The following is a 13,569-nucleotide window of genomic DNA, read 5'->3' as shown; positions in this document are numbered from 1 at the left end:
AAAGATGAACGATGACGCGCGTTCCCGCGGGTCGTTCGTCATCATCGTTCATCGGGCTGACATGCAGGCCAACCTGACGATCTCGTCAGGTTGCTGCATGTCAGGGAATGGGGGAGAGAGCCCGGCGCTGAACGATATCGTTAATGATATCGTTCAGCGGCTGTGCTCAATGTCGTTCATGACATTGAGCACAGCCGCTGAACGATATCATTAGCGATATCGTTCAGCGCCGGGCTCTCTCACCCATTCCCTGACATGCAGCAACCTGACGAGGTCGTCAGGTTGGCCTGCATGTCAGCGCGATGAACGATGATGACGAACGACCCGCGGGAACGCGCGTCGTCGTCATCGTTCATCTTTTTTGTGTTAAAAATGGACGATAAAGTGCACGACTGAACGATAACGATATCGTTCAGTCGTACACTTTAATCGCCCAGTGTGTACGCACCATAACAGTAAAGCTTGAAAGACATTTGCCTGACAAAGAGACCATAGTGTACTGAAGGCATCTATTTTTTTTCCCTTTTCAGCTAATCATTCTCATGTTGCTGTTAGTTTTCATGGTACATGCTGTTTTCTGTCTACTAGGTAACGGTATTTTTTGTCTTGGGTTTCATTCTCAAAATCACAGGTAACTGCACAATATGCTTAATCTAGATTGTTAGGAGCCGATGATTTAGTTGTGATCCTCATATGTACCTTTAATGAAACCAAACATTTGCAGTTCTTGCCCTGCCCATCTGCCCTGCGAGGGTCCGATCTTTCAGCGGTTAGAGACTCATTTCAGAGACACCCTATCTGTCTGACCCCAGCAGCATGACGATAGGAGACAGAGAGAGGGTGTTGAAAGGTGGCAGGGATCGGATCTGATCTGGGAGCCCGAGCTTCAATTACAGTCAGTGACAGGAACCATTAACCCTTCATCTACCAGGTAGCTACAAGGCACTGATCCGTTATTCCACCTCTGGCAACGTACGGTTTTGGGCTGCTGGTGAATGTAATCAGAGATGCTTTTATTTCTCTCACTAGAATTATTCTAACTTGACCTGAACCACAAGAATTAGCAAAAACACTTACATTTGAAAGATTTATATTTTCTGCAGTTTTAAGCATCCTCGTAGCTCAGTTGAGAAGTGTGAACGATTCCTCGGCAACAGATGGAAAAGCGGCTTTATCCATGCTGAGAAATTATATAGTCACATTGACCTCTGACCCCTGACAGCTCATCTCTCACCATGATCAACTCCTCAGGAGCAAAAGGTGCATTGATTTCCATGTAATACAAGAAAATATTACATTTGCCTAATTGTTACACAGTGACAGTGTTCGGCAAGAAATCAAATGCCTGTTTAATGCAGATTGCAGCTCGCAACAGCAGGATCGATGGAGCAGTTTGTCAGAGGCGTTCTCGTAGGAGCTTGCTCTGCTACTGATCGGACATGGGGCCTCGTTATTTCTATTTATTGGAAATCAGGTGCGCATAGTCAGCAGTACATGATATCTGAAATCAAAGCAGTCCCACTAGGGGGTTGGTGAATGGACATTGAAAGAGGCTGCATTCACTCTGGTAATTAAAAACCATTTTATTAAAGTCCTATAGAATGCACAACTTTACAGCCTCGAACTGGCCAGGACCCAGTAAAAGGTACAATTGGGAAGGAAGAGTTATAATTCGTGATCTCATGACTAGTGAATTGCTAGGCTAAATATTGGTTCAGCTCTAGGGGTGGCTGCTCTCCGATTCTATATGCAATAAGTAACCTTAAATCATTTTAATTGTGCGCAGTTCTGTGAATAATTTAAGGAGATAAAATAAATTGGTGTGCAAAATCATTTTCCTATTTATCAAATATGGTAATTATTAAAAATGCAACTAAATCAACATTGTCCCAGTTGAGCTTATTTAATCAGTGTAATTTTGATGCGAAAATAAATAATAACCAGAACTTCCCATTCCTGCATTAATAATACAGTACCGTTGTTCGGCATCAGGTTTACGGTTAAATGCTCTACATTCAATACTCCTAAATACAAAAAACTACAGAAGGGGTAAGGAGACAAAGAAGAAGGAAGATAGAAAAGAGAGTGAATAGGGTAAGATGAAAAATAGGACACAAAAAAATAAGGGAGAGTTATGAGAAGTTTTATCTCTCGGACTCAAAACATGGCTCCTTCGTCCTCCTTGATCAGAAAGTAGATGGTCACTGGTCCACAGCTGGTAGGAACAGTCTCAGTAACTCGGGCAAAAAGCCATGATCCCAGGCCATACATAAGAGTAGGGATCCCTGCCGAGTGAATACAGAACCAATCAGAGTCATTACCAAGCCAAGAGAAGGCGCATCATCATAATCAGTATTGTGTACTTCTCTGCATTCACGTCCCACCATTACCGGCTCCCCGTTATTGTGCTAGCAATGAAAGGATAACGTTATTTTATTTATTTATGTTAGAAGCATCTCTGCAGCTTTCCTAATGAAAGGCAGCCAGAGAGATAATAATGCGATTAATATGAAACTCATAATAACCCGCTAACATAATGGGCTGTTCTAACCAACGGCAGCAAGGGAGATTTTAATAAGCTGCGATAATAAAGCAAAGTAATTAATCCCAGCCATATGGATAAGCAGCCACAGGAAGCCATGCTCCACATATTCTGTTTGAAAAGACAATTGATGGCCTTTATAAAGCTAAATATTTAATAAGCCTTGGGTGGGTGGCAGGATGGAGTGTATGGGGTGTAATTACAGCATCTCTCCATCACTTACCTAGATTTATGGCTTTCAGCGTGGTAAAGAAGTGGTTGTGGAGATGCAGGTCCTGGGGGGCAGCACGGGAGCAGTGATATTTAATAAAAGGGAAACAGCCAGTTCTGAGGACATGGTAATTTGTGCTGTTCACTTCCCAGTTAAAGTTTGATAAAGCAAACTGGTCATTATGTACGTTGCTGTACTTCACACAAAAAGAAGTCCAGTGAGGCAAGTTCCTCTGGAGGAGGTGCTGGGTCAGAACCTCAGAGGCGTCGGGACGAGGCTTCCCAGAAGATCCTGCTGGGAAGAGGAGAATTCTCAACAAGACGTTGTGGGCTGTCTTCATCAAAAGCATGTCTGCAAGACAGGGAGAGATCTAATGTTCTACGCGGACAGACACAAAAGGTTTAAGGAAAAAGAACAACCACCACAATTGAGGTGTGACTCAGGAGTCATGGTCAAGCAGCCAACAGAGCGATGTACACAAGCAAGGAGGATTGTCAAGTTCTGAATCACTATTTACATACAATCAAGGAAGATAAAAGTGTGCAGTGTGTAGGGGACCTACACATTTTCAATGTAATGGAAATCACATGTTAAATGTAAACATTTTGGCCATTTTACTGAATTGTGAATACCATTTTGGTCGTTGTACCTGGCCTTCTTTCACAATTTGGCAAAGGCGAATTAATGTAGCTTCCACGTTACATAATGGCAACACATCACATAGCTCTCCGCTAAGATGTTTTCATGTATAGTTGTGTACGTGATCTAAACAAAGGCGCAATATAATTTTCATGCTCGTCTTCTAACTTTTGTCTCCACAATAACATGGATTAGCATGACAGGAATGGAGTCCACGAATTAGACCTAACACTTTGGGCCCAATTCAATTAGGAGTTGGTTTGCTCTGCTAGCAAGTACATACATGTGCCGCACTTACGGTAGCTCCAAACTTGCAGATTTTTGTTTGCGACCCTTTAGTGTTGCATACTAAAATCTGCTAATCCAGGACAAAATGGGGGCGAGCTGGTGTTCTGTTACCGGCATTTCCATGCCATGGCAACTACATTTCGCCACGCTCGCTCCTAATTGAATCTGAATCTAGGAGCTCAGTTTTAGTAGGGCAAATAAACAAAAAGCATAGAATTCAGTGCAACACTGTTTCTACAATGGATGCATAATAATGTTTAGGTTTGTTCCAGTATAACTTACCATGAATAATTGGTATAGTATTTATAAATAGGGTTCTGACACTGGTGTTCATATGAAAGTAAAGATACTTTCTTATTTAGCTGTGCAGATACGTCCGTCTCCAATGGCTGCGGATAATGCTGCTGCCCAAGAATAATCACATACACTTTCCCCACCAGCAACTACAATTGTTATTCCGCTATTTAATGTATCACGTGCTCCCACCACACCTCACTGATTGTAAGCTCATTGGGCAGGACCATCGTTACCTTCTGTTTTATGTCCTTCTATGTAATTTGTTTGTGCCATAATTCTCTCATTGTACAGTGAAGTGGAGTATGTTCACACTCTATAAATTAAAGCCAATAATAATACAGTAGCCCAATAATTGCAGAAGAGCATACAATAAACATGTAAGCCAGGGAAAAAGAAATATATATTTAAACAATCATTTGCTGCTCATTACCTGGCTCTGTTAGAACATAAAGGTTGCAAACAGTCACCAGTACTCTTTATTAGCACATAAGAGAAAGGATCCTGTCCTGTTAATTACGTAGATGAAGCCGTCCTTGTTTGTGTCTGGCTATGATTAATAAATAGCAGCACCTGACATTTTTAGTGCAGTAAATAAAACAGGGAGGTGATTAATTATCAGCCTCTGAGACTGTAGCCCAGCAAGTCCCAGAAATCACAACAGGAAATAACAGCAAGTTGTCCTGCTCTTCTATGGGAACACAAACATACGGAAGCAACAAAAAAAGATAATTTGCCAAACTCTGTAAAAGTCTCAGCGTGGACTGCCATATTAGAAGACCAGTAAATATAATAAAGATAATATAAAACCAACATGTCCAGCATTAGACTTACCAGCATAGATGCCTGCCCTCCCGCAACCTGTGAGAGATTCCCAGTTCATTAGTCTCCCGCTACCCCGGAAAATTAAATAATACCCCGGATTCCCAATTGCCCTGTCAGGAATCTGGACTCGCGCATGTGATGGGGTCGGGTTTGGATGAGAGGTGGTGGCTTCCTCAACCAGTAGCAGTGCCTCGGGACTACATCTCCCATCAACCCCCAGGGCTGCGTCTGACAAGGTCACAATCTGCGAGCAACAGTTCTACCCGGGCAGCTTCTCCCCCAGTCACATAGCAGCGGCAGCCGAAGAATGGGGGCAGTCAGCCGGGAAAGCACCGCAAGGTCTGAAACTCCCTTCACACCCCTTCTTCCCCCACCCGCAACGGGGGCGAACATGGCAGATGACCCACCATTAATGTTGGTGTGGCCGCACTTCCAGCAGGTGGGTGATGCACACTAAGCAGGCCCCGGGATCCATGAGAGCACGGTGTGTTATGCGACAGCTGGCCTTACTCTCATTGGCTGTCACTCGGTTTATGGGCGGGTAGTCCGGGGGCCAGCTACTATCTCAGATTGGATGGCACAAGTTAGTGACTGCGTGGATATTGAGAAGTGGGTGTGTTTCATACCACAGAGGAAGAAAACTGTACTGTCATATAGCCGGTATGCATTCGGCATCCCGACAATCTGGATGCAGATGCTCTTATTACCGGCACCGAAATCCCGGGGAGAGGGAGGTTAGGTTCAGGCACTAGGGGGGTTGGCACCAAACAGGGGGGTAGGTTAGGGTAAAGAGAGGGAAGGGTTAGCATACTGACCAACAAGTTTCGGTATGTTAACCATTTCGAGATGCTGCGTCAGGATTTCTACAGCCGGGATCTCGAGCACCGGCATCTCATACCGATTCCATATAGTCATACTGTGCTATAGTCATATGTGCTGTGCTATAGTTATGTCTCTAGTCATGTACGTAGTGTCCTAAAGTTATGTATGTACTCATTTCTGTGCTGTCCTATAGTCATGTATGTACTGTGCTGTAGTCATGCTAGTACTTTTCTATAGTCATGTATGTGTTTCCTATAGTTATATGTGCTGTCTCAGTCATGTATATGCCAATAGTCATATGTCCTCAGTCATATGTTTACTGATATAAACTGAACATCAGGGACATCATACCTCCTGATTCCAGCAGATCGCTAAATAGCATCTACAGCCACACTTGAAATAGTTTAATTATAATGCTAATATACAGCTGTATTTATCTATTTGAATAAAAGCCAATATGTTTATCCATCTTACTATTTACTGTGAAAGTTCATCCTATTTGTCATTATATTTTTTCATTGTGTATTTTGCTATTCTATATATTGTGTTATTAGTCTTAGGTACCTTTAGCCACTTTATTTTTTTGCCTCAACATACATTCTCCCACCAGCCACCACCATTTAGTTACCATAGGTGAGCGCTTGGTTCACATGTTATTTAAGTACAGCAGGAGTAATTTCGGACTCTAACAGAGATTCTGCACCTAGCATAGAGCTGGTGCTAGTCCCGATGGACTGCCACTGCAGGACACACCCATGGGTGAAGCTAGACACACCCTTTGGACGGAGCATGGCACTGTCCCTCGACAGCGCCAACTATAAGCTCCCTGAAACTAGATTTCAAAAGTAGGCAAGTATGCTTACCAGTAGGGATCTACCGGAATTCTTAGCAGCCACAATAAGACATGGCCCCCTCACACCTATGGACAGGAATACATATAACTGTAAAAGTCATAACCTCCCCTCCTCAGTGCAACTCCAAGAACTACTCAGACACATTTTATTTCATTGCAATTGTTAATTGTGGTGGAAAAAACTATTGATGGTAAATTTAACTCTCCATATCCACTTAATTCCCAGTGCAGCAACCACAATGAAAATAAAAAACAGATTAAATCAATTTAGGGAGTGACAACAGACAAAAGCCAATTCTTGGCTTGGACATCTATCCGACAGTGCTGTGTGAAGGTGTCCAGATGGCACTCTTACATCAGAATGTGGATATTGCTCTGGTTGGGTATGGGATGCCCCTTGCTCAAAATTCAGGCAGTCAGAATACCGACACGTGTCGGTAGGTATCCTAACCCTACCACTACTCCTCCTCGCAGCATAAACCTAACCCTCCCCCTAACCCCAACACTTACTGTCGGGATGCTGGCGCCGGCATTCTGAGCACCCGCAACGTGACTACATTCCCCCCTGGTTGAGTGTTCTCTTACTCCTGGTGCCTCCTTGTTAGTCATCTAATAAGCTTCCACAAAACCATCTTCCAATTGAAGTTGCCATACCTTTGGATTTAACCCTCAAGAGATCGAATAAACATCACCTCTAGATGTAATTTCTTCTCCTTTTCTTTGTCATGTCCAAGTATTGAATGGAACATCTACTTTCACCTGAGCAATGAAACCTCTCTTTCTTTTTTAATTGGACGAGTTTACACAAAATGAAAGAAGAAAGACTCCTGTGGAATCATGAGCCCACTTTATGTAGACCTCAATAGGTCAAGAATTGTAATATTTGGCTGACTTGTAGAAAGAAACAGCTAAAGTCTAAACTTACTATATGGCGCTTTTCAAAGCAGTCACGTCTTCAGCAATTTCATACGATGGATTTAAAGGGGTAATTCTGTTCAATACAAAACACAGCTGGTTTTGAATTGAATATAATTGCCCCTTTAATCCAGCAGACGAAACCAATGAAGGTGATGGCTTTGAATGAGACTGCACAGTAAATTTAGCACTAATTGTCCCTCTACCATACTGGCTGATGTGATAGCTGGGAGATAGGCAAACTTTAGGGTTAGAACTGAAGCCTCACTGAAATGCCTTAAAGTGGTTCTTAAGAAGATTTCATTAAATACCCACTTTAAATTTAAAGAGAAAAAAACATTTTGAGAGTTTCTATAGTATTGCCCATCCGCTCCAAACAAGTACAGAAGTCTACCTGCACAGCTACGGTCTCAGAAGATGTAACAGTTCCATGGTGCATCCACGCTGCCGCCACTAAGTACCACCCATTTCAGGCAAAGAGAGCGCCACCAGGCAGAAGACTCAGTCTATACTTTCATTCTCTATCCATGTGTGTATGCATGGTACAGCGCATGTGCAATCTGCGATACATTTATGGGAGTTATTATGCAGGTAAGTGGATATTTTCTCCATGGCTACTAAGTGCCAGCTGCTAGCAGGAAGGTGGATCTGGTCGCTTCCTATGTCCAGCAATCTAGCACCATTGAGGATATATATGGACAGATTGCAAGTGTGTTTATCCATACCCTCAAGTGGGCAACCAAGGATAAACGACCAAGGGTACGATCAAAAAGCAGACGAGCAACCCTGTTACAGAACTGGTACATTTTGGGGCAAGAACACCATATAGGCAAGAACGTGCCCACATATCCACATCATCTCCAGCAACAGGTACCACCAATAGTATATTCAATATATCCCTTTTCTCACTGGAGACCAAGTGTCTATCTGGAGAGCTCATCAATCGCCCTCACACTGAAGCCCACGGTTCGGTGTAGTGGGCTATTTGGTATTGAGCAAGCGGTTTTAAATAATAAAGAGAATACCCTTTAGAAGGGGCTATGGAGACACAGGTTTTAATGGAGGTCAATGGCCTAGCTAGAAGGTGAATAGGAGAGTCAATGTTGCGTCTTACTTGGGAAATAAGCAAACGGGCTAATAGTTGGTATTTCAAATTTGTCCAGTAGGGTATCCCGAGAGGCAGAACGGATAGAGTCGAGGAAATCAGATACCACCTTGATAGCATTTTCAATTCACAATCAAAAATGGGACAGACAGTATCAAAGGGGAAAAATCTGGATATTTCCAGAGGGGAGTGATGTTGAATGGAAGAGAGGTGGTCTCAGAATGAGTTTTATAGTATTCTTATATGGGACATGAGAATGCAATGACATGGTGGGTCGCAAACTCTGGCCTCCAATCTAACCAATCGTGGAGCTTGTGCGCTCGCAAACCAATCTGCAGCCTGGCTCAAGAAGGTAGCCACAACGCAGCATCGGAAAATCTGTGGAACATCGGGCGGCTAGGGTGACCCATGGGGTCACGCAGCTGGCCTCCGCAGATTAGAGGAAGAAGCCAGGAAATCTGTCAGCCGACAGAGAACCTGGCCTCTTTCCTCCCCTCCAACTGTGACGACACGCATCAGTTTCAGGAAATGCAGGCCATCGCCGCCCCCTCCCCACCCACAAACGACAGCAGACTGTTAATCACTGACAGTCTCCTGCTTCTCTGCGTATGTATACGCAGGACCCGTACTGCACATACATAGTACGAATCAGGCACCTGCGCAGATTCCCGATCATTGGGAATCTGCATGCACTGCTGAATGAGGGCCTAATGCTGGGTACACACTTAAAAGATATCTGCAGATGACGGTTGTTAGTACACACTGAACAACCATCATATGTGTTTAGTGTGTGGAAGAGACGCGTCCGCCCCCCCTCCCCACGGCTGCCGCTGTATGTGTATGGGCGGTCACTTGCCGATGGACAGATGCGATATGTCTGAACGACGTCGTTCACAGACATATCGCGGGTACACACTGGGTCGACGGCCAGCAGATATATTGGCCGATCAATTGATCGGCCAATATATCTGTCAGTGTGTACCCAGTTTAAGTCTGCACCAAAATAGTAAAAGCCAACTAAGCAATTCAGTCATGGTTTTGAGAAGAGAGGGAAAATTTGCAGCATATAGGTAGTCATAACAACACATGACATAAACCCCCAGATATTTAATTTTGGAGGGTTATATTCCACTACTTTTAAAGTCAGAAGTGCATCAACTGTTATGCTGGGTACACACTAGACCAGTGGTTCTCAAACTCGGTCCTCAGGTCCCCACACAGGTCACGTTTTCCAGGTCACCCAGCAGGTGCACAGGAGTATTCATTACTCAGTGACACATTTTAAAAGATCCACAGGTGGAGCTAATTATTTCACTTGTGATTCTATGAGGAGACATGGAAAACATGCACTGTTTGGGGGTCCTGAGGACAGAGTTTGAGAATCTGTGCACTAGATGATATGTCGTCCGATCCGGCGACATATCGTCCACATCGCCTGGTGTGACCTGCTATGTTGCTGACAATGACTAACAGTATCGTCAGTGGGGGCCATGCTGCCATCACGCTGGCATCAGCAAGTGTGTAAGCACGCGACATCGGGCAGGGTACACATAGATAAGTGTGTACCCAGCTTTACACAGCTTCCAAATTTTCAAGTAGGCCACCATGGGGCTTTCATAATAACTCACACCTTCTCTTGCTGAATTCTTTGTGATAAGCAAGCAGGAAGTCACAACTTTTTCTTTATTAGGGTATCTATGGCCATTTTAAAACACTCGGATTTAGAAGAGTCTGTCCTGTACATTGTCTATTGTTCTGCAAGTTTTGCTTATTTGGGAGAATATTTTCTAATAATAGGCACCAGTCTGACTGGTTTAAGAGAATGTGGGGTTAATCCAATTAGGCACGAATGGCGAGTAGAGTGTTTGTTTCTTGAAACTCGCACACTTCACAGCGAAGTGCGCTCCCGAGAATTCATCAATCCACTTAAAAATGCCTACTCGCAGCGGAGGGGTGCGAATTAACTGCCAAATGAGATTTGCAAGAAATGCATGAAAATGTGGGGAGACCATCCTGGACCCCCCAAAATGGATCATTTCGTCAGCCGGACCCTATAGAAGGTTTTTTGTGGGCATTAGGAAGGTACTGTAGGGTTTTAAAAAAAAAAAAAAAGTAGGAAAAAGGGTGATTTAGGAGTACTTTGATAATTTTTTCAACTAAAAAATTATTGTAATTAACTCGGGGTGCCTAAACTAACAAAAAAGTTGATTTTGGGGTAATTTTAGGACATTTTTTAAAAAATGACATGTACGTATTGGCCTAATTAAGTTAATTGGAAACTTCCAAATGCCTAATTAGTCATTAGGGGGGTGTCCAAGGGGTTCAGCACAATATCCCCACATTTTAACCTTAAAATAAAGATTTTCCTTTCCACCTCTCACCCTCAGGGAGGTACGAGTGTAAAGTTGCGAATTCGGTCTGACTGATTCAGTGCGAGTTGCTAATTGGATTGCAAAATGAATTCGCTATGCAAATTCGAAGTGAAAATAGCCATTTGCACCTAATTGGATTGACCCCTATATATTCAGTGTTAAATTCTGTAGATTCCATATATTTCCCCTTCAGTTTCTGTACCTGGAAGTGATGTGGAGTGAGGGCGGAAGTGTGGTTCCATGCCTATACAGTCCACCAAAAAAAAGAAACATGTACCCTTGCGGGCTCGCCACTCTTCAGGGATATTCCCCCTCTATGCCCACGTGGATGGTAGAGAATGACGCTGCACAGTAGCGGAGGACCAGTGGCGTAACTTCATCCCAGGTGCCCGGAGGCAAGATAAATGTTGGTGCCCCCCCCCAAATTAAAATGTACCACCCTCCCAGCACCTATGCCAGCCCCAGCTGCCGCCGCCCCCCCTATGCAGTACCTTTTATACAATGCCCCCAGTAGTGGTCCCCCTATGCAGTTCCCGCCTATGTAGTGCCCCCTAGTAATGGTCCTCCTATGCAGTGCCTCCAGTAGTGGTCCCCCTATGCAGTACCTCCAGTAGTGAGCCCCCTGCAGTGAGCCCCCTGTAGTTGCCCCCTGCAGTGAGCCCCCTGTAGTTGCCCCCTGCAGTGAGCCCCTTGTAGTTGCCCCCTGCAGTGAGCCCCTTGTAGTTGCACCCAGTAGTGAGCCCCTTGTAGTTGCACCCAGTAGTGAGCCCCTTGTAGTTGCACCCAGTAGTGAGCCCCTTGTAGTTGCACCCAGTAGTGAGCCCCTTGTAGTTGCACCCAGTAGTGAGCCCCCTGTAGTTGCACCCAGTAGTGAGCCCGCTATAGTTGCCCCCAGTAGTGAGCCCGCTATAGTTGCCCCCAGTAGTGAGCACCCTGTAGTTGCCCCCAGTAGTGAGCACCCTGTAGTTGCCCCCAGTAGTGAGCACCCTGTAGTTGCCCCCAGTAGTGAGCACCCTGTAGTTGCCCCCAGTAGTGAGCACCCTGTAGTTGCCCCCAGTAGTGAGCCCCCGCACGCACGCACACACAAAAAAAACAAAAACAAACACTAACCTTTATCCCCGCTCCAGTGCTGTTGCCGTCCATCCCTGGCGTCCACTCGACACTATGGGAGTGACGTCATGACGTCACTCCCATAGTGCACTGCGGGACCCGGAAGACTGAGCTCACTCCTGAGCTCCGTCCTCGGCACTATGGGAGTGACGTCATGATGTCACTCCCATAGTGCACTGCGGGACCCGGAAGGAGCGCCATCCTCAGTCTGCCGGCGGGGGTTTGAATAGAAGCCGGGCACCCGGCAAATGGAGGGTGTAGGGGGTGCGACCGCATCCCCTGCACCCTCCGCAGTTATGCCAATGGAGGTGGAGCGCCGACCAGCGGCGCTCCTTCTCCATGCAGCTCCCGGGGACAATGGAGCCAGGTGCCCCCTTCAGGGCTGGCGCCCGGCGGCAAATGACTCCATTGTCTCCGGGACTTCTGCCACTGCGGAGGACATCAGGGTACACAAACTGAAGGAGCTCTATCCACCTCCCTTCTTGGGTACCTTCCAGTTACTTGATAAAATTATACCTAGGGCAGTATCCAATTAGCCCCGAATATTGTCCGAGCGCTAATGGATCCCTGCGATCAGCGAAAACCAGGGATTTTTTGCAGTTGTTTTTTTTTCACCCAATCCTGTTATTTTGACAAAATAATAGGATATATCTCACGAAAACACATACAGTCTGTGATAAGCTCGCAGACCTAGGTGTTTTTGCCTTTTTTGGGGTGAAGAAACAGCATTTATCGTGGATTATTTTTCAGGACACATCAGGTCCCGAAAAATATCCACGATAAGTGCCGGCATCAGGCGGCACTTTGGGGCTAATAGGAAGCCCCGCCGCGATCAATTAGCAGCGTCACTTTGGCACTAATTGGATACCCCCCAGAATGTTGTTGGTTTACACTTGGATAGTTCTCATGAAAATCTTCAGTGCTTTATATATTGCCAACAATTGCTGTCATTTGAGGATAGAACCTTCTCACCTTTCCAGTTTTCCTAGGAAAACACAGCAATCTTATACAGCTCCCTTCTATCAACGTCTCCTCTTACATCACCTCACAGCTTTCTAAGGAGGTCAGCCTAGGTCACCTCAGTGTCTTCTCCCCTCCGACACCAGATGCCCCACTCCTCTGCTCCAAGGAGAGAGGGTGGCCTTCACTTCTCCGCTGCCAACGCTCTCCGGCCGCCTCCCAGGACGCACGCTGCCTGCCTGCTCCGGAGCTCCAAAGCTCAGTACTAATTCCGGTGCCTCTGCACCCGCTGCCGGGTCTGCCTCTGCTCCCGCCGCTAAGTCTATCCAGCTACCGGGGCCGGGGTGAACGTTCAGAGCCGTCTTCCAGGAGCTGCTGCACGCTGCGTCCTCACAAAGCGTGGTGCCCATGCCACGCCCCCTGGAACTCTTCCTCCTGTCTGAGGACAGAGAACCTTCTGAATTCTGACATTATACTATAATTATAGTACAGTATAGTACCAGGTACTATAATTATTATAGTACCTAGGATCCCTGAACGGAGAGGTACTCCACATGGGCATCCCAGGCACTGACATCTGTCCTAAACATCATGATATTCTAGATCACAGGTCCCTAAACTCGGTCCTCAGGA

At 45.5% G+C, this 13,569-nt stretch overlaps 1 protein-coding gene across 1 annotated transcript; it reads right to left on the bottom strand.

Annotated features, from left to right (window-relative positions):
• Positions 1–422: 422 nt before the first annotated feature.
• On the bottom strand, positions 423–13,363 carry CUNH15orf61 (chromosome unknown C15orf61 homolog). Its single transcript, XM_088452888.1, has 3 exons — positions 12,949–13,363; positions 2,766–3,104; positions 423–2,285 (listed from the first exon to the last, which is right to left on the bottom strand). The coding sequence occupies exons 2-3, from the start codon at positions 3,100–3,102 to the stop codon at positions 2,158–2,160; spliced, it is 465 nt and encodes a 154-aa protein (XP_088309014.1). The 5' UTR covers positions 3,103–3,104; positions 12,949–13,363; the 3' UTR covers positions 423–2,157.
• Positions 13,364–13,569: the final 206 nt, after the last annotated feature.

This window comes from Taudactylus pleione, unplaced genomic scaffold (assembly GCF_031769625.1).
Source record: "Taudactylus pleione unplaced genomic scaffold, aTauple2 ptg000556l, whole genome shotgun sequence".
NCBI classification, from domain to species: Eukaryota; Metazoa; Chordata; class Amphibia; order Anura; family Myobatrachidae; genus Taudactylus; species Taudactylus pleione.
This window is presented reverse-complemented; position numbering and strand designations above follow the sequence as displayed.

Bases quoted from the DNA above. Each gene is read 5' to 3' on its own strand.
- CUNH15orf61 (XM_088452888.1), bottom strand. From the start codon at position 3,102: ATGCTTTTGATGAAGACAGCCCACAACGTCTTGTTGAGAATTCTCCTC. The intron at 2,286-2,765 runs GTAAGTGATGGA...TTCACTCGGCAG, and splicing joins GCTGAAAGCCATAAATCTAG to GGATCCCTACTCTTATGTAT.